The sequence below is a fragment of the Pogona vitticeps genome, chromosome 2, assembly GCF_051106095.1.
Source record: "Pogona vitticeps strain Pit_001003342236 chromosome 2, PviZW2.1, whole genome shotgun sequence".
NCBI classification, from domain to species: Eukaryota; Metazoa; Chordata; class Lepidosauria; order Squamata; family Agamidae; genus Pogona; species Pogona vitticeps.
In genome coordinates, this window is record NC_135784.1 from 16,159,304 (window position 1) to 16,179,570 (window position 20,267).

Below are 20,267 nucleotides of genomic sequence, written 5' to 3' on the forward strand. Positions count from 1 at the left end.
CTAGCAAGCTGGGTACTCATTTTACCAACCTTGGAAGGATAGAAGGCTGAGTTAACATTGAGCAGGCAATCAGGGATTGAACCCCAAGTCATGAGCACAGTTTTAGCTGCAGTACAGCAGTTTAACCACTGCACCACGAGGCTCTTACTAGGTATTAGTCGTCTGGTAGCTTCCTGACATGTACCCTGTCTAGAGCATAATATACGGAGATTGTGTGTTCCTTGAAAAACTAAGCGCTTCCACCGGCTCCCTCCATCTTCATGGAGACACATCATGTTTTCCAGCATTAAGGTGTTGTACAGAAACAAGACTTAAATATAATTTTTGGACAACAACCTCAGTCCATAAATGATGGAGGTGCCAGAATGTGAGGATCGGTCTCGGGAGACCAGGTGTGTGTGTGTGTGTGTGTGTGTGTGTGTGTGTGTGTTGCCATCATGTACACTAATTTTTTCACATTCTTTCGTGCAAATAAGCTCAAAATTATCCACACTCATCCTGTCAGGATCCCTTCTGCTTAATCATGTCTCATCCAAAGAGGCCTTACTCCAGTCTAAATATTTATTTCAATATCAAGGCAATTTTTGTAAAATGATAAAGTTATACTCATGTTAATACCATCTCAGCAAAACCTTAGGTTTGAAATATTTTTTTAAAATCACAGAACAGAAGGCAGGGAGTTACACACATCACATCCTCCTTTGACAGTTATCTTAAAACACATGAAAGAGTTCACTCACAACACCACCCCTGTTCACTATCTCCTTATTGTTGTAAAATGCCATCAGGAAGGTGGATTGTGCGTATCTTTTGGAGGAAAAGAAGATTTCCGTGGAGGCCATTCCCACATTTGAGGCCACCATAAAGTCTTCTGTCTTACATGCATTCATAGATATGATTCGACAACTAGGGTCTCACTGTGGCATGAACCTCTCTCTTCAGTCTCTCCCCACGACAGACAGACTGATAGAGTTTAAGGAGATAATTTTGTGATGATTTCAAAATTTTCCCTCTTTGTGCATCTGTCAGTGTCTAATACGATGGGCTCTACAATGGAAGATTTCCCCACATTCCTTGCACTGATAGAGATTTTTCTCTTGAATGAATTTGTTTGTGTTCCCCAGGATTCTTGTTCAGACACATGCTTTTCCCACCTTCTTTACAATGATGCAATTTCTCCCCTGAATGTGAGTGTTGATTAAGTTTAACATCTGAGATTTGCTTGAAATTTTTGCCACACTCTTTGCATGTATATAGTTTTTCTCCTGAGTAAATTGGTTGCTGTACTGTGACATTTGAGTGTTTGCTGAACCTCTTCCTACATTCTTTGAACTGCATGGGTTTCTCTCCTTTATGATGCTTTCTCAAGGTTGACTCAACTATGAAGTTTTTCCCACATTCTTCATACTGATATTGTTTTTCTCCTATATGAATTTGCTGATATACTACTCCTCCCACATTCTTCACATTTATAGGGTTTCTTTCCTATGAATTTGTTCATGTATTACAAGGTTTGACTTCTGGCTGAATTTTTCCCCACATTCATTGCACTACTGGGGTTTCTCTCCCGTATGAATTCGCTGGTGTCCTTCAGGATCACTGCTCCGGCAGAAACATTTCTCACATTCCTCACAAGTATATGGTTTCTCCCCTGAATGGTGATGTATTTCAAAAGGTGAGGAATGACTCGAACATTTTTCACATTATTTGCATGAATAGGGTCTTTCTCCTGAATGAATTCTACGATGTATTATAAGTTTTCCGATTTTGTTGAAGTTACTCCCACACTCTTCACATTAATAGGGTTTCTCTCTTGTATGAATTCGCTGATGTACTACAAGGTCTGCCTTCCGGCTGAACTTTTTCCTACATTCATTGCACTGATGAGGTTTCTCTCCCGTATGAATTAGTTGGTGTGCTTTAAGATCACTGCTCTGGAAGAAACATTTCCCACATTCTGCACAAGAATATGGCTTCTCCCCTGAATGAGAGAGCTGATGTACTTTAAAAGCTGAGGAATGACTGAAACTTTTCCCACATTCTTCGCATATATAGGGTTTCTCTCCTGTATGAATTCGCTGATGTACTACAAGGTGTGACTTCTGGCTGAACTTTTTCCCACATTCATTGCACTGATGGGGTTTCTCTCCCGTATGAATTCGCTGGTGTACTTGAAGATCACTGTTCTGGGAGAAACATTTCCCACATTCTTTACAAGAATATGGTTTCTCCCCTGAATGGAAGCGCTGATGTAATTTAAAAGTTGAGGCATAACTGAAACATTTCCCACATTCTTTGCACATATATGTTTTCTTTCCTGCATGAATTCGCTGATGTACTTGAAGATGTGAATTGCGTTTGAAGGCCTGTCCACATTCAGGACATTTGTATGCTTTCTCTCCTGTGTGTATTCTTTGATGTCTTTTAAGTTCTGGACTTCCCTTGAAGCTCTTGCCACACTCTATGCACTTGCAGATTTTCTCTTCAGAATGCATTGGTTGAGGTGCTTTAAGGTCAGAGCTAATGCATTTGTGTTTCTCCCCTTTGTGAAATCTTGTATCTTCTGGGCTCCATCTGAAACTTTCTCCATCCTCCAAACAGTGACACAGATTTATCTCAGCATGACATGTTGGACATTTCACTGGTCTTTTCCTCAGAGGGATGTTTTGTGGATACTCTGAGCTTTGAAGAGCACTGATGCTCCTGTTTCTTGTTTTTCCCATTTCGTCTTCAGAGGCAACGCCGCTCGCATATCTGTGAGATCTGCCTCTCCTCTGGTCTTCCCGATTCTGCTTCAGGGTTTCATTTCCTTCCCAACAGTTCACATTTTCATCCTCCCTTCTTTCTGGCAATGTCCCCTGGAGTCTTACTTCCTTCTCTTTTCCCTCATCTGCTTGAAGGAGAGAATTAATAGTGAATTGAGGATCTAATGGGTTTAAGGGGGAAAAGGTGCCAGAGAAGAAAGTTTATCACAATCATCAACCTGCTTTGTATTCAGGAAATCTTTCTCTAGTTCCTTTCCCAAAATTTGTTTTTGTTGTTTAGTCGTGTCTGACTCTTCATGACCCGCATGGACCAGAGTACGCCACGCCCTCTTGTCTTCCACTGCCTCCCAGAGTTTGGTCCGGGAAGCTAATTTTTAAATTTAGCTAAAGACACAAGAGGTTCAGTGGCTAACAAGTGAGTGGTAATACCCTTAAAGACAGGAACAAAATTCAAAAATATCTTGATAAGCTCAAGCATTGGGCTGAAAACAACAGAATGAAATTTCACAGGGAGAAGTGCAAAGTTCTCCACCTAGGGTAAATAAACCCCAGAAATGAACAGTTACAAAATGGGGGATACTTGGCTCAGTAATATTATGAGTGAAAAGGATTTTGGAATTGTTGTAGATCATACGCTGAATATGAACCAAGAGCACAAGCTGGCTGCATAAAAAGGCAAATGCTATTTTATCCTGCAAGTATAGTCTCCCAATCCCATGAGGTACTAGTTCTCCTCTATTCAGCACTGGTTAGGCCTCATATTGAGTTAAGGCTCCAGTTTCTGGACACTGCACTTTAAGAGGGATGCCAACAAACTAGAGCCAGTTGAGAAGAGAGCAACAAGGGTGATCAGGGGACTGGAAACCAAGCCCTGGAAGAAAGACTCTCTCTCTGTATATATACCTTGAAGATTCCGAGGAGCCACTGAAAGGAGAAAAGGAGCTTCGTCTGCCTCATCCTCTTTTTGGTTGGCTCTTGCTTGTAGCTGCTTCTGTTCATCCTTAAGAGGAGCCTCTCCTTCCATGGGTGTTGATCAAAGGTCGACCTTCATCTGTCACCTTTAACAACAGAGCAGAAGCTTTTATAGAGTAACTGTCAGGACACCAGCCCTAACCTCAGTTATGAGCTCCATTGCCTTTGAAGGGAGAATCTAATTCAGCTCTTTATAGATGGAAGTCAGAATGCTACCACCTTACCTCCATGAAGAGAAAATAATAAGGATGTGGCATTTGGATTTCCTGCACTCCAACTTCCCAATTTATCCTAGAATTCCTCCTCTGGAGGAAATTTAGTAGTCCCAGTATACAATTTCAGAGACCTTGTATTTTCCCTCAAGGCCTAGTCTTCAGAGGCTGCACTAGAAATCTCCAGCTCCTGCCCCCCCCCCCAAATCCCAGGGCACTGTAGTTTTTGGAAGGCACTGTCTATATAGCAGTGGTCCCCAACCTTGGGCCTCCAGATGTTCTTGGACTACAACTCCCAGAAGCCTTCACCAGCACCTCTGCTGGCCAGGATTTCTGGGAGTTGAAGCCCAAGGACATCTGGGGGCCCAAGGTTGGGGACCACTGCTATATAGAACCGAAAGAGCTGTAAGATTACAACCAGGAGGCATTCCAACAGGAAATGAATGATGTAAGAAGCCCTGCTAGAGATGAAGAAAACACATGCGTCTGAAGGTGTGTGTCTCTGAAACAGAAATCTGGAATTTAAAAAAAAATCGGAAGGGGACATCCCTAGAAGAGAACTCTCTCTCCAGCCCCACCACAAGGATGTGGTACATAGAGACAGTCTCAGTCTTGCAATATTCCCCCACTGCAAATTTATCTCCTCTGTTTCACCTTTGGTTCTCTCTCAGAAGCCCCATGTTTTCCTCTTACTTACCAAGGTGATGCCCAACTGCCCAGGAAAGCTCACAATCCAGCTACAGAGAAGCAGAAAATATGGGGGAAAGGAATCAAAAGAGGAGTCACCCAGTGGGAGAATTTCTAGCAGCAAGAAACAGAGAAAAAGCCAGCACCCATATCTGGCTAAGGTGGTGATGGGGGTCTGGAAGTCTGTGTTTCCTTCTGCTGGTGACTCATTACTAATTGCAACTCTTCTCTTTATCCTTTTATCATGCCCACATTCCCACCTTGAAATTGAACCACCTGCCAAGAATTAACCTAAGGTTTGCAAGGAAGTCTGGGGTTTGTAGTTCAGAGCAAAAGAGAGATTCATGTATGAAAAATGAATGAATGAATGAATGAATGAATGAATGAATGAATGAATGAATGAATGAATGAATGAATGAAACCAGAAGGAAGAGCATCTTAACCCCAAGGCGAATCTAGAAGCAAAATTCAGGTGTTCGCTTCCACTTGGCTTGTTGAAGCAAGTGGGGATCGGGAGAGTCAACTCCTCTGTAGGGCCAATGGATTCAGATGGATCTACTTCAGTTGCTACTTGTTTTAGCAAAGGAAGTAACAACTAGAATACTAGAGTAGGATCTCTTGAATCAATGGAACTTATGCAGTTGACTCACCAAAGCCCTACTGATTCAATGGGCCTACTCTAGCACAACTTACTACACCAAGCCAAAGGATTTAAGCCATTGTGTGCGTGTGTGCTCTTTAATTTTTGAAACCCCCTCAAACATGGACAACATGTGAAAGCTGAGAACATGAATGAATAAAGACAGGAAGGTTAGTGATAAATATATGCAAATGAAGACATCAAAGGGAAAAAAAAACTTCTCAAATGTTTTTTCCCTTAGAAAATATATTTTCTTTATACCTGAATCTCTCTTTTGCTCTGAACTGGTGCTAAAGGCTTCTGGGAACTGTAGTACAAAAACACCTGAGTTGCCCAAGATTGGGAACCACTGTTTTTTGACAACAACATAAGCCATAAATTCCTCCGTGTGAACATAGCACACAACCAAGAGCCAATGAATATTTAGAATGTTCTGCTTATAGAACTGATATTACTTTTGCCTGATAATTTTGGACATCCTAACCTGGCGGTTTTTCCAGGATTTCCCCTGGACCACAGTGCCTGAGTCTCTGTTTTCTTCTGAACTATGCTTCCCAGAAGACCTTGAAAAATCAAGGGGAAATCCTGCTCAGCTGACTCAATTTGAAGGAGGAAGCGCAAACCTGGGAGTGATCAAAGGGGAAAGAGAAGAGCAGAGTTGCCATTAGCAATGAGAGGCCAGCAGAAAGAAACAGGGATTGAAGGGGAAAGAGGCAAGATCTGGCTGTTCTTTTTCCTGTTCTTTTCTCCATTAGATAAACTGTCCCACTGCCTTATTACTCTTTTGGAGTCCTTTCTCTCAAAGAGGCTGCTTCTCTGTACCTGGTTTGCAAGCTTTCCTGGGCTGTGGAGGTCACCTGGTGAGTAAGAGGAAAAGAACACAGGAGGCTTCTCAGAAAGAAGAGAAGGTGAAATAGAGAAGATGACTTTTCAACAGAGGAATGTAGCTGAGAGAGAGAGAGAAAGAGAGAGGGAGTCTTTATCGACCAAGGACTTGATGTGGCCAACTAGAGAGGTCTTGCAAGAGTGTCTTCAGAGATGATGTGGATGATTTACAGACATTCTGGCCAGTATTTTTTTTTTAAAAAAAAGGAAATGGTGACTGTCATTTTAAAGGCTGAACACTCACTTGTGCTCCTCTACAGAGTCCATCTATCTTGTATTTGGTTGTCCTCCCTGTTTTCCAGAAGAACAATCGAACTGTTGTCCTGGAAATTGAATCGAATCCCAAAAACAGCAAAATCAGGGAGGTGGACAGGAGACAGATTGTATCTGTCCTCAGTGTGGAAGGGATGGTCGCTCTCGAACTCGCCTTCTCAGCCACACTAGATGCTGTTCCAAGTTCTCCATACAGAGCACGGTACCATAGTCTCTCGAGACTGAAGGATGCCTGCACAAATGAATTGTGGAGCAAAGAAATCTATCATCTGGGATAGATGCTGTTTGGCCTATTTGGACTCCAACTCCCTGAAATACTTTGAAAATTCCCAGGGTGGAATTCTGCACTGCAGACCCACATCTTCAAGCACTTACATTTTCCTCAATGCCTAGTCAGCGGAGGGTGCATTTGAGGCCTCAATTTCCTGCCCAATTTCTTTACTAGGTATTCTAGTCTCTTGCCCTTTAAGCTCTACAATGGGCCCCTCCCAAAGAACTGCAACTCCCAGGAAGCATTGCAGCCCCAAATGAAGGTCTGGAATGCAAATTCAGAAGAACTGGTTCTGGTATAGGTGAGGGAAATGTAGGCGTCCCTCTCTGTGAGTTTGTGGACGGACACCCAAGATTTTGAGGGTGTCTGAGGGACTTTTGGAATGTTCTGGGAGTTGGAGTCCAAGCAATTCTATTTGCACATCTGGACTGTTTTGTTTCAGTGGGTTTAGATAGTGAGCTTCGTGGTGCAGTGGTTAAACTGCAGTCCTGCAGCCGAAACTCTGCTCATATCCCGAGTTCAGTTCCATGAGTCAAAGTTGACTCATAGCCGCCTAGAGTAGTCTTAATTGATTAGATAGGCGGGATATAAATAAAATAAATAAAATAAAATAAAATAAATCGACTCAACGTTCCATCTTTCTGGGGTTGGGAAATTGAGTTTCTCAGCTCCAGGGCCTGGGGATATGTAATCTGCAGGTTGTTATCAGCTCAGAGAGTGCTTTGAATGCTCTGGGGCACAATAAAAGCATAACAGAGAGCGGTCAATGACAAAAGAAGCAGCTGGATGAGATCATCCCATGGAAAGCAATGGTATTGCTTAACCAAGACTAGTCAAGGGGACAGGATTGTACTCCTAGAAGGATTCTCCTCTGTTGTCCCAGGTGGCCCATGAAGAGAAATGCTTGGTGCATACCTGGAAGACCACGAACTGTTCTTGAGGGTGAGCAGCAGCAGCTGGAGGCCCCGGAGGACCCAGAAGATGATGACGGAGAAGAAACACTTGCTCTCCCCTCAGGCATATCAGAGGCATCTCAATCTCTACCGGGTATAGAATCTTTTCTACAAAGGAATCGGGGAGCCTTTCATCCTTGGAGTCGGGACAAAGATATTCTGTTTCCCTCTGCATGTTAATCATTGTATACGTTTGTCTTGATTACCCCTCATCACGTCTCTGTTTTATAATAACTTCATGTGTAACTTCCGATTCGTTCTAATTGGGTGACTGCACCAGGGATGTATCTTAGACACTCAGTGCCTCAGTTAAGCTGATTTTTCATCTTTTTAATGCGTTGTATAGTCTATTCTGACTCAGAACACCCCTTTCCCAGCTGGAGGCTACTCAGAGATGGTTGACCTGTCCCCTTTTCAGGTTGGACATGTACATCAACTACCTTTTCTGTATGGATTGGGAAACAAAACAGAACAGGGGATTGCTAAAAAAATTGTTTTACTTTAGTGGTCTTGCTAGTACAGTTGCTGATTCATTGTTCTTGGAACACTTATAGTAAAAAATATCTTCATGCTGTATGTTTAATAGAACTTGAAATCTAGGGTAATTTGCGGGTGATTTCTATACCCCCTATAATTGTTTTAAGCCTCTTGAACAAAAAAGGTAGCAAATTCTGAGAAAAGGTTACAGAGTCCCAAGAGGTATCATGGGGGATCGAACCCTTGAACTCTAGATCCACACTCCATTCACTGATCTCTTCATCCAGCTAGGTTTAGAAAAACACTTTTCTTCATGATAGGAGCTTTTGCATTTGCATTCTCTTTTACATTCACTTCCCAAGCAAAAATAAATGTTCTTGGACTTTAGTGCTCAGCCAATAAACACTCGTTGTTTGTTCAGGTCCACCTAAAACTTTTAGTACTAACACTGGAAAACTGATTCCTTTAAATCCTTTGACGTCTGTTGGTTAAGAAGGTGGAAACCCAGGTCACGAATGATTGTGATCTACTGTTTTCTCAGCACAGAAAGGGAGGCAGCAGGAAATTGGCGTATCGATAGATATTTTCCCTGTTAAATGGCAAAATCTTGTAACTACAATGAATTCTCTCCTTCCTCCAGCAGATGATGCACAGGAGGAGGATGGAAGACTCCACAGGACACGTACAGAAAGAGTGGAGGATGAAAACAAGAACTGTGGGAAGAGAGAGGAATCAAGAAGGCAGAAGGAAAATGAGGCAAATGGGAGGAAAAACAAGCCTTGCCCTTATCTGAGAGGAGTTTTCTGTCAAGAAGAAGAGGAAAAGACAATAAAAAGACACATCAGTGTCCTTCAGAGCTCAGAGTCTGGGCTAAGGAGCCCTCTGAGGAAAAGCCCAGTGAAATGTCCAACATGCCACTCAGGGGAAAGTCTGTGTCACTGTTTGGAGCATGGAGAGAGTTCCAGAAGGAGGCCAGAAGATCGAGGATTTCCCACAGGAGAGAAACCTTATGAAGACTCAGGGTCTGAAAAATGCTTCAGTGTTACCTCAGCTCTTCAAGTCACTCAGCCTGTGCACTCAGAAGGAAGATTGTATAAAGGTGAAGAATGTGGCAAGAGCTTCAAGGGAAGTTCTGGACTTAAGCAACATCAGGGAATGCACACTGAGGAGAGACCCTACAAATGTCATGAATGTGGAAAGGGCTTCATGTGGCATTCCAGTCTCAGAGAACATCAACAAATTCATACAAGAGAGAAACCCTTTCCCTGTGAAGAATGTGGGAGGAGGTTCACCAGACTCTCAAACCTTGTAGTACATCAACGAATTCATTCAGGGGAAAAACCCTTTCCCTGTGAAGAATGTGGGAGGAGGTTCACCAGACTCTCAAACCTTGTAGTACATCAACGAATTCATTCAGGGGAAAAACCATTTCCCTGTGAAGAATGTGGGAGGAGGTTCACCAGACTCTCAAACCTTGTAGTACATCAACGAATTCACTCAGGGGAAAAACCTTATACCTGCAAAGAATGTGGGAAAAGCTTCAACGAAAAGAAAGCTCTTACAATACATCAGAGAATTCATAGAGGAGAGAAACCCTTTCCCTGTGAAGAATGTGGGAAAAGCTTCACTACACGTTCAACCCTTGTGGTACATCAACGAATTCACTCAGGGGAAAAACCTTATACATGCAAAGAATGTGGGAAAAGCTTCAAGCAGAAGAGTGATCTTACAGTACATCAGAGAATTCATACAGGAGAGAAACCCTTTCTCTGTGAAGAATGTGGGAAAAGGTTTTCCCAGAACTCCACCCTTGTAGTACACCAACGAATTCACTCAGGAGAAAGACCGTATGCATGCGATGAATGTGGTAAATGTTTCACACGTCTCTGCAATTTAACCATACATCAGCGCTCACATTCACGGAAAAATGCCTAATATGGTGAAGAATATGGGATAAGCTTCACAATTAAATCACCCTTCACAGCACATTAGCAACTTCATACTGGGGAGAAACCACATAAATGTGAGGAATGTGGGGAAAGATTTCTCTGGTTGTTTAAACTGAGAGAACACAAGAAAATTCACTCCAGTCAGAACCTCTAAAATGGAGAGAATGTGGGGAAAAACTTGCTCGCAGAGCCCAGAGCATCCCACATCAGCTTATGCACAGAGAGTAGAAAGTCAGAAAATTCTCCAAAATGACCTGAAACTTCTGAAACTCCATCTGAATATCTCTCCTGGCAAGAAAAATTCAGAGATCCATAGGATAGCAAGAGCTCTTCTGCTCTACTGTTGACTTAAGACTTTGTGGACCTACGAAAGCACTTTGGAAAGAAATGTTGTGGTGGCTTTGAATGTGGAAATCCTTTGGAGGAAATGTTCTCTTCCTCCCAAGGTTCACAAACCCCACATTCCTGAGCACATCAGGAAGGAGACGGTCAACTGGGTTAATGCTCTGGTTCATCGTCTGCATGTCGGAAGACAGTGACAAAAACTGGATGTGATGTGTGGATCGCCCTGCCTCGTATTCTGTGATTCTTAAGCTGCACTGATCGTGTATTTTACTTCAATGGTTTTATCCTGATTTTAACTTTATCATTTTATGAAAATTGCCTTCAAACCAATAAATGCTCCATTTGCAATGAAGTCTTTTTCGACAGCCTGAAATACAGAGATAGGAATCCTGACTGTGCAAATGTGGAAATGTTGAGCCTCTTTACAGGAGAGCTCTTGACACAGTGTTTATGTTATGTGCGTCAAGTGGCATCCAAGTTACAGCAACCCTAACAGTGTTTTTAACTATGTGTTAAAGGAATTGTTTTACTAGTGCCTAGCGTCTTCATTGAGTCTCCTTCGGCACCTCTGGCCTGAGGTTGGAGTCCAAAGAATACGACAGTTCCTGGCCAAAACAGCACATAGTTGTGGGAAGATGGAGGAAGGTGGTGGGAAGGGCTTAGCCTTGTGGGAGGTGAAAGCCACTAGAGATCTCGCAGCCTGTTATGCTTTGTTCAGGACTCGTAGTTGGAAACTGCACAACCACTAAAGTCTTTCGTCTCCCTTTGAGGGGGTTTAATTTTCCCTAACTCCCCCCACCCAACAGCCTTAGAAAGGATGGAGCGAGTCTAGTTGATGCTCAAATAATTCAACCTTTATCAATCAGTTTATTGAGGGAGGCTGACAGAGGCAAAATGTCCTTGTTGGTTCTCCTCGATATCTCAGCTGCCTTCAATACCGTCAACCACGGTATCCTCCCAGGGAGGCGCTCCAAGTTGGGAATCGGTGGCCTGGCAATTTCTGGGCTCCAATCCTACTTGGAGGACTGTCTTCAGAGAGTTCAGCTTGGGGAGAGTGTCTCGGCCCCATGGAGTCTCAATTGTGGGGTTCCGCAGGGCTTGAACATCTCCCCAATGCTGTTTAACATCTATATGAGGCCGCTGGGTGGGGTCAACAGGGGGTGTGGAGCCTCGTGCCATCAGTAATGCGCTCTACATGGGGCTACACTTGAGGCTGATGCGGAAGCTCCAAATGGTGCAGAATGGGGCAGCCAGACTACTGAATGGAATGAGAAAATTCCAACATATCTCTCCCATTTTGGCTGCCTTGCATTGGCTGCCCATTCACTTCCGCACTGACTTCAAAGTGTTAATGATGACATATAAAGCCCTAAACGGTTTAGGACCTTGATATCTGGCAGAACGCCTTCTCCCATCTAGATCTACTCGAGTCACTCATCATAGTCAGGAAAGACAGCTGAGGGGCCTGACGCTGAGAGAGGCCCGAAAAGAAAAAACAAGAAACCAGGCCTTCTTGGCAGTGGCCCCTCAACTTTGGAATAGCTTGCCGCCAGAGATCTGCCTGGCACCCTCGTTGGGTGTTTTAAAGAGCCAATTAAAAACTTGGCTCTTTAGCCAGGCCTTCCCTCCTGCCAATACATGATTTTTATTTTTTTGGGTTTCTGCCATTCACTATCCCATCTTGATTATATTATTATTGTAGATTTTAAGAGTTGTTTTAAAATCTGTTTTGTGTTTAATATATTGTGAGCCCCCCTCAGTAGACTTTTGTCTAGAAGGGCGGGATAAAAATCCAATAACTAAATAAATAAATAAATTCTCTACTACTAATTCAAATGGTTCTCACTTGGAGTCAAAGGGCAATAACATAAAAAGTCGTACCATCCTGGGATAAATAACGATGAGTTTTTTCAGTGGACAAGTTTGAGGTGGAGATTGGCATTGGCCTGAGAACCCCAAAGGCCCTCCTTTGTTTTCAAACATCTTTTCTCCAAAGAATTCAAAGGAATGTTTACCCTCTCACACCCCTCGGGAACCCACTGGGTTTCTTTAAAATGGCTTGGTGATGGTCAGAACCTAACCTCCACTCTCCTCTCACTTTTAACCATACAAGGAATGGTCCAGAGTTTGTGATGCTTCTCAGCTTGCCTGCAAGCAACCTAATCAGAGGCCAGGATCCCTCCCAGAAACATGGATAGGAATGCAAATAAGGCAGGATTATGGCTGAAGAAAAGGGGAGAGGAGGGAGGTTTGTAACTCGAAATCCTGTGTTGGGTGTGGAAGGATTTTAGGAATCTTTTCACCAAAGCTCAGTGTGTAAAGCTCTGGTGGTGGAACTCATTGCCACTGTGGTAGAATCAACAGGAATGAGAATTGGTTCTTTGCTGTTCTTCCACATGGAACAAATGCAGTGGATTTAAAATGTTCAACCCAGAAGACGGGTTAATTTTTCCTGCCCCTGTGCAATGGCAATGAATTAAATGCTTTCAACACAGAAAAAAACTCTCCCTGAACATGAGGAAATTGCATCTCTCATAACGCTGGTCCAGCCTCCATTCCCTGGGTCTTTTCGTGCCACCCTTCTGTTTCGGGCAGAGGGATATATTTAAATAGGCTTCACCCCAAGAAACAGACTCAGCCAATATAAGTAGCAGATTTAAAATAATTTTTTTTTGAAGGAATAGAGATGAACAGGTTTATTGAGCAGGAATAGAGATGAGCAGGTTTCATTGATACATGAAATTTAATAGAAAATACCCCCACATCATTGTTTTTCTTTCTTTTTTGTTTGTTTTTAGACCAGTGGGTCACCCAGGTGTTCTTGGACTACAACTCCCAGAAACCCCAGCCAGCACAGCTGGTGCTGAAGACTTGTGGGAATTGAAGTCCAAAAACACCTGAGTTACCCAAGATTGGGAACCACTGTTTTTTTGAGAACAACATAAGCCATAAATTACTACATTTAAATATAGCACACAACCAAGAGCCAATGAATATTTAGAATGTTCTGCTTATAGGACAGATATTTCATTCAGCATTCACTTTGTCTGACGAAGTGAATGAGTCCATAAAAGCTCACATTAAAATTTAATAATTGGTCTTTAAAGTGGTTTTAAAGTGCCACGTTTATGTCTGTTTTCTCCTCTTTTGTGTCTGTTGCTTTTGCCTGACATGCTTGCAGAGCCTATCCCAGCTGCCTCTCCCAGGATTTCCCCTGGACCACTGTGCCCAAGTCTCCATTTTCTTCTGAACTACACTTCCCAGATGACCTTGCAAAGTCAAGGGCAAGTCCTCAGTAGCTGAAGATAGAGAAGATGAGAGAGAGAGAGAGAGAGTTTAGGGGTGTCGGAGGGACTCTTGGAATCTTCTGGGAGTTGGAGTCCAAAAAATTCTATTCCCACATCTGGACTGTCCTGTATCAGTGGGTATAGAAAGGTCAAAAGACATTATAGTGAATATTTCATCTCTTGCTGGGCTTCGGCCATCTCCATTCCTCACTCTTTATTCAGCAACCAAGGCTTTTGTGAATTTCTTCTCTCATGGAATCAATATGGAATAGAGACAGAAGGGTGTAATTGTACAGAGCATTGTACCATATTTTGTGGTCACAAAATTGTCTAAGCTTCGTAGAACAAGCACTTTTAGACCTAAACCTGAATGGTTTGTAAAGTATGCCCTTACTACAGTTGTCCTTGAAGCCCAAACTGCTGGATGCCCAACTCATGATTTTATGGCCTGGGTTACCAAGATTCTTCCCCAGTGGTAAACTACGAAGGTTGGAGTAGAGACAGCCTTAAAAGCAAGAGCTCATCACATCAAGAAGTTGAAAGAGAACTAAGCTGCATTGCCTTTAGGAGAACAATTTTCTGTCTACATTCAAACATCAAATACATTATTCTGTCTTCAAGTGGGATGGAGGGAGGGAGTAGACCAAAAGTCAGTATGAACCAAGGGAAACCTTAGTGAAAGACATAGAAAAAACAATGAACAACTTGTAATTTTGCCTCTTCTTCTGTATAATTTAGAGTGCAGTGAGGTAGGCATCCTTCAGTCTCGAGAGACTATGGTATCGTGCTCTGTTTGGAGGTCTTGGAACAGTGTCTTGTGTGGCTGAGAAGGCCAGTTCGAGAGTGACAATCCCTTCCACACTGAAGACAAATCCAATCTGTCCCCTTTCCAGCTCCCTGGTTTTGCTCGTTTCAGGACTGCCTCTTTGCCTCGGCCTGCTGTACGAGTGTCTCTTCAAATTGGGAGAGGCCATGATGCACCGCCTGCCTCCAGGCTGAATGCTCAGACGTCAAGGTTTCCCATCTGTTGAGGTCCATTCGTAAGGCCTTCAGATCCCGCTTGCAGACATCCTTGTATCGCAGCTGTGGTCTCCCTCTGGGGCAATTTCCCTGCACTAATTCTCCATACAGGAGATCCTTTGGAATCCGAGCATCAACCATTCTCACGACATGCCCAAGCCAACGTAGATGGCGCTGTTTCAATAATGTACACATGCTGAAAATTCCAGCTCGTTCTAGGACTACTCTGTTTGGGACTTTGTCCTGCCAGGTGATGCCAAAAATCCGTTGGAGGCAACGCATATGGAAGGTGTTCAGCTTCCTCTCCTGCCATGCACAAAGGGTCCAGGACTCGCTGCAGTATAGGAGTGTGCTCAGGACACAGGCTCTATAGACCTGGATTTTGGTGTATGCCGTCAACTTCTTATTAAGCCATACTCTCTTTGTGAGTCTAGAGAACATGGTAGCTGCTTTGCCAATGCGTTTATCCAGCTCGATATCTAGGGAGAGAGTGTCAGAGATTGTTGAGCCAAGGTACACAAATTCATGAACAGCCTCCATTTCTTGCATGTAGTAATAGAGGGAGGTGAGTCCCCGCCCTGGCCCATAACTTGTGTTTTCTTCAGGCTGATAGTTAGTCCAAAGTCTTGGCAGGCCTTGCTAAAATGACTTATGAGTTGTTGGAGGTCTTCAGCAGGGTGCAGTGTGTTAGGTGTAACTTAAAATTGGAATTCCTGATAACTAATTTTACTGAAATGTATTTAATCCCAGTATGGATTTTGTCAGTGTAAAGAATTTGGTTAAACTGATGCAGAACATGGTTGGGGATTACAACACAACACTGTCAGTACTGGGTCTATATAGTGGCTGAAACCCTTTTCCATAGCTATATCTATGTAACTTGAAGCGGTGGAAGCAGTAACTAAATTTGTGCCAGGGCACAAGTAATATCTAACTGCAGTCTGTTGCACTGTGAAATGCATGATCAGGCACACAATGCAGGTTGCTTGGGTGTAATAGAATAGAATACCAAGCGCAATAGTACTTCAGCCATTATTTAGCCAGCACAAAGTGGGTGCCATTATTTTCTTAACTAAAAACCTATTATCACTTAATTTTGCATTGTAAGACATTACAAAGCTTTATTATTGTATATTTTAGTCATAAGATGTTGTCAGAGTATAGAAATTTTATAAGCCTGAACCTGTATATGTGTTTCATTAACGAGCTGCCATTGTGCACAGATGTGAGAGTGCTGAATCACTCTGGACATGATGTAATGACTTGAAACCAGGAGAAGACCAGGTGCAAAGCATGAAGTCATCTGTTTTCTGATTGGACAAAATATGCCATGTAAATGTATATAAGTGGACTGTGTGTTTGCTTCTTTCTCTTCCTCCACTATCACTTGCTGCCACGCATGCTGTCCGTTTGTATAAAGAGTTCCTGCTGTGCTGTTAAGATACCTGCCTGTATATAACTGTAAATACGTGTAAATACAACTGTCTTGCAACAAGAAGAACTGGTAAAGTGCCTTCAATAACTCTGCGTATTTTACTGTTGCCAAAACCCTAACAGATATTTATCAGCATAAGTCTCTATCGTGTTTGACACTCAATCATCTGGCGCTCATGTGAATGAATGTCTACATGAGGGGACCATTTGGTGGTTTACGGTGACAAGAGGAAGACAGTGATCAGAATCCACTGATGTCAAAGGAAGGTGAATGCGGAGAGGTTTCTTTCTAGTCAGTCATCCTAGACTGTGAATAATGTGCCATTAACTATAAAATAAAATAGTATACACACACACACACACACACACACACACACACACACATATACACACATATACATATACATGTGTGTGTGTATGTATATGTATATGTATATGTATAACCTTTTATTTCAATAGCTTATTTTCCCCTCTTGATGAACACAGCTGTTCCTTGTTTTTATATCTGCCAGGAGTGACCCAGAGAGTTGTTTGTTGAGTTGCCAAAATATCTGATTCAATAGTTGGAAACAAAGCAAAACAAAATAAAAGGCAACCTCAGTGGGCTTTGGGTGTGCTTGTGCCTGCTACTGGACAAGGCCATAAAGAGCCATCAAAAATAAAAACAGAAATGGGTTTTGGAACACTGTGTTTGTGCGCACACGTAATTTCTATTTCCTGCAACTTGGCCCCCTCTGTATGTGTTGGATCACAACTCCCATTCTCCTCACCCACTGAAATTACCATCTCACATGGCTGGTCACGAGGCAACAGATCAAAGAGGTGCTGAGAGGCAAGTTTTATATAAACCTAATTTCTACTGCATGTTGAAGGTCTGCTTCTGAAAGCTCAGAATATGGTGTGGTCTCACCATAACAGAAAAAGCCACCTGGAGTCTGCGCGGTAATTAGGAACATCTTCTGGGATGCTCCAAACCGTCAGAGCCTCAGATTTTCAAAAGCTGAATAACCCACATAGGTTAACCCCAATTGATGCAGGAAATCAAAGGCTGAAATATTTCTAGGGTTAAAAATTCTGGTGGTATTGAAATTCTCTAAAATGAAGATGAAAGAGATTCCTGCACAGTTCCTGTGTCAACACAAAATAGGCAGGTGTTGTTTAAAACAAAGGGTGTAGGGGAAGAGAGGGGGGTATTTAAAAGATAGGGCTTCCTTGTGTAGACTTTGATAAAAAGATCTGGAGATCTTGAAAGCTTGGGTGCCTTTTGATGCCCTCTTCTTCACTGAATAAAGGTGTGACTGCCCTGGTTTGCATTGTGGAATCACACAGTGCTAGTGTCTTTCTGTCCATCTCCCAGGGCTCCAGGTCTGGCAATGGATGTACAGCTTGAACTCGGCAATGAGGGGCGCAAGGGGGGCACTCCCAGTTAGGCTCTGACGGGAAGGATTTCCTCAGCCTGGAGACAAGGAGACTCTCACTTGGACGGCCACTGATTCCAAAGCCCAAGTGACCAAGAGATGGTGGGAGGCCGACCGACTCTGAACCAAGGGCCGGAAGAACTTCCTGGAGGGAGACCGGATCAAGTGGCTGTGGAAGTACCTGGACTACAGGAAGGAGACTCTCCTGAAGACAGGCGAGGTTGAGAAGGAGCTAAGATGTGACACATGGCTCTTCAATAATGAAGAGGGCAGAGTAGGGGGGAGGAAAATTCAGTTCACTGTGAGGGTTTGGCAGTAGGGTCTGGTTGTTTCACAATCTCTTCAGGCAACACAGGCTGCAGTGAAAACTGTGGAACATTTATTTGTGCTTCAAAGTAAATAACAAGTGTCCTGAACGGGTGAGCGTGCTTTCTCTCCTTCTCCCAACGGGTCCAGAAGGGGTTTCCAACCATCAAATGAAAAAGAGTTGCTATAACTGTTATTCCAAGGTCCCGGTAACTCAGGGGGTGTCCATCCCTTCAGGATAATCCTCGCTGGAACATCGGGCAGGGGCACGGTCTTGTCCAAATCAAAATAATCCTACTGGGAACCTCTCTCCTGCTCCAGTTGTTTTCCCATTCATTCTCTCTCGGCTAGTCTCCTCATCTCCCTGGCTCTCCATTCTATCCTCTCTTTCCTCTCTCTCTCTACCCACTCTTTCTCCTCTCTTAACTTCCTTCTCCACTCTCTTGCTTCAGCTTCTCCCCAAAAAGAGGGTTGTGCTGGAATCACCGTCCTCCGCCTATAAATAATCAGCTTCCTTTTTAGGTTTTCTAAGCCTCTCCCATTTTTGGGTCCAAGGGTCACTCCCAACTGAGACACAACTCTCTCTTCTCTCTTCTCCCTTCTCCTCTCCCTGCTTCAATCTCCCCTCCTTTTTCTCACTCCCTTCCTGCCTTTTCTGACCTATCGTCCTTTATTTTCATTCCCCTCAACTCCTCTGCCATCTCCTCTAGGTAGTTCCGACTCCTGTGATGCTTCATCTGATGTTGGCGAGGGTTCTCCTCTCCCTTTATCCTCTGTCTCACTCACGAGGAGGGACGGTGCTCCAGCAAGCAGGAATCCTGACTCGCCTCCCGTCTCACATTCATTATGCATGTTTGTCAAAAGGTTCATAATTTATTTTTGGCGGTTCACCGAGATGTGCACGAAAGCCAGGAGTCTGATCTCGTGGAACAGAACTTTATTAACTCTTAACAACGGTGTATCTATAACAACTTCTATGGGCTCCAAACTGTCCCACTCATTCAACTTTCTGCTCATATTGATTTACAACATATTCATTTCTTAATACCGGGAAGGCAGATCAAATCACTCCTTGTCGGTAGGCTTCCTGAGGGGGGCACTTCTCACCGCAGAGAGAGTTCCACAACAAGGGTGTCGTGCCCAATCTCCCTCCAGCGGTCGTTTGTCGAAAGTCGTGTCTGGCCGAACTACCGTCCTCCAAGGACCCTGACCTCTCGGGTAGACCACCACCATCCATTCTGTCCTTTCTTGTACCACCACGGCTCCTCGCTTAGGCTCTGGATCTGGTAACAGCCCACTGACCCTCAGATTTGGAAAGTCCTCCAAAAGATCTCTTACTTCGCGCACTTTTGTTTCCTCTTTCTCCTCTTTCTTTCTGTCCCTTGTCAGTTGCAATTCTCCTGCCTTTTCCTCCCCTTTTACACCTTCCTCCCACACCCATTGCTCCTCCTCCTTTCCTTTCCCTTCCTCTGTCAAACAAACTTCTGCTTTAACTCTCTCTTGTCCACCGATTTCCTCCAGACTGCCTCCCTTCTCTTTGATGTCCTCTTTCACCGGAGGAGACGGCACACTGACTTTCTCCTAACCTTCACAATGTTTTAATAAGCTATTGAAATAAAAGACCGGAGCCGTGTGGCCAGTACAAAATACAAATGCAAGAACAGGTGTCAGGCCATCCCTTTATAGGTGACTACTAAAAGTTTTTTTTTAAAAAATCATACATTATGCAAGAAGAAATCTTACAATATGCAATATTCTTAAAAGTAGGTACCATTTTTGTACCTTTGGTACTTGCTTTGAAGAAATGGAATTTACCCATTAAAGCTTGCAAATTGTATGTTGTTTTTTAAAAAATGTGGTCTGTAAAGTTATCGCCTGTTTTTTAATAAGCTAGGTATCTGTAATATTTGATGCTCTAGAAACAACTCTTTGTGTTTTAAGTAATGAACATCCTCCCTCCCTGTATTAAGGGTAGATTGCCACTTAGTATATTGGCTCTATCTTCACATGACGCCCACACCAACCATCATGGGGAATGTTTCTAAATACAGATGGCATATCATGATTAGACCACATGCCCAAGAAAGTATATTTCCATCCGTGATTGCTGGCGTAGAGACAAACTCAGCTTTAAAGTAGTGTAATATTTTTAATTATTTTTATTTTGCATCTTAAAATGTTTACAATTATTTAAGGAGATTTTATTGATCACACTCCACCCTGACATCACCGTGAATCGGTGCACTACTGGGCCCACACAAGCGGATTGTGCACCTCTCTGATTTTCTTTCAGGCAGAGTAAAACTAGTTTTAGCCCAGCATCACGTGAACTGCAGGTGAAAGGGTATCTTCTCGCACCGGCACAAGGGGAGT

At 43.2% G+C, this 20,267-nt stretch overlaps 4 protein-coding genes across 4 annotated transcripts in view; 2 read left to right on the top strand and 2 right to left on the bottom strand.

Annotated features, from left to right (window-relative positions):
- The window catches only part of LOC144587386 (uncharacterized), a 176,572-nt gene that overhangs the window by 130,694 nt on the left and 25,611 nt on the right, over positions 1-20,267 (bottom strand). The gene's annotated exons all lie outside the window — the stretch shown is intronic.
- The window catches only part of LOC144582993 (uncharacterized), a 140,212-nt gene that overhangs the window by 28,843 nt on the left and 91,102 nt on the right, over positions 1-20,267 (top strand). The gene's annotated exons all lie outside the window — the stretch shown is intronic.
- Positions 548-4,859, bottom strand: LOC110071601 (uncharacterized). Its single transcript, XM_072988050.2, has 3 exons — positions 4,647-4,859; positions 3,669-3,823; positions 548-2,893 (listed from the first exon to the last, which is right to left on the bottom strand). The coding sequence occupies exons 2-3, from the start codon at positions 3,787-3,789 to the stop codon at positions 1,797-1,799; spliced, it is 1,218 nt and encodes a 405-aa protein (XP_072844151.2). The 5' UTR covers positions 3,790-3,823; positions 4,647-4,859; the 3' UTR covers positions 548-1,796.
- On the top strand, positions 8,275-10,794 carry LOC144587379 (uncharacterized). Its single transcript, XM_078387881.1, has one exon. It carries the CDS (start codon positions 8,754-8,756, stop codon positions 10,068-10,070), a length of 1,317 nt encoding a protein of 438 aa, XP_078244007.1. The 5' UTR covers positions 8,275-8,753; the 3' UTR covers positions 10,071-10,794.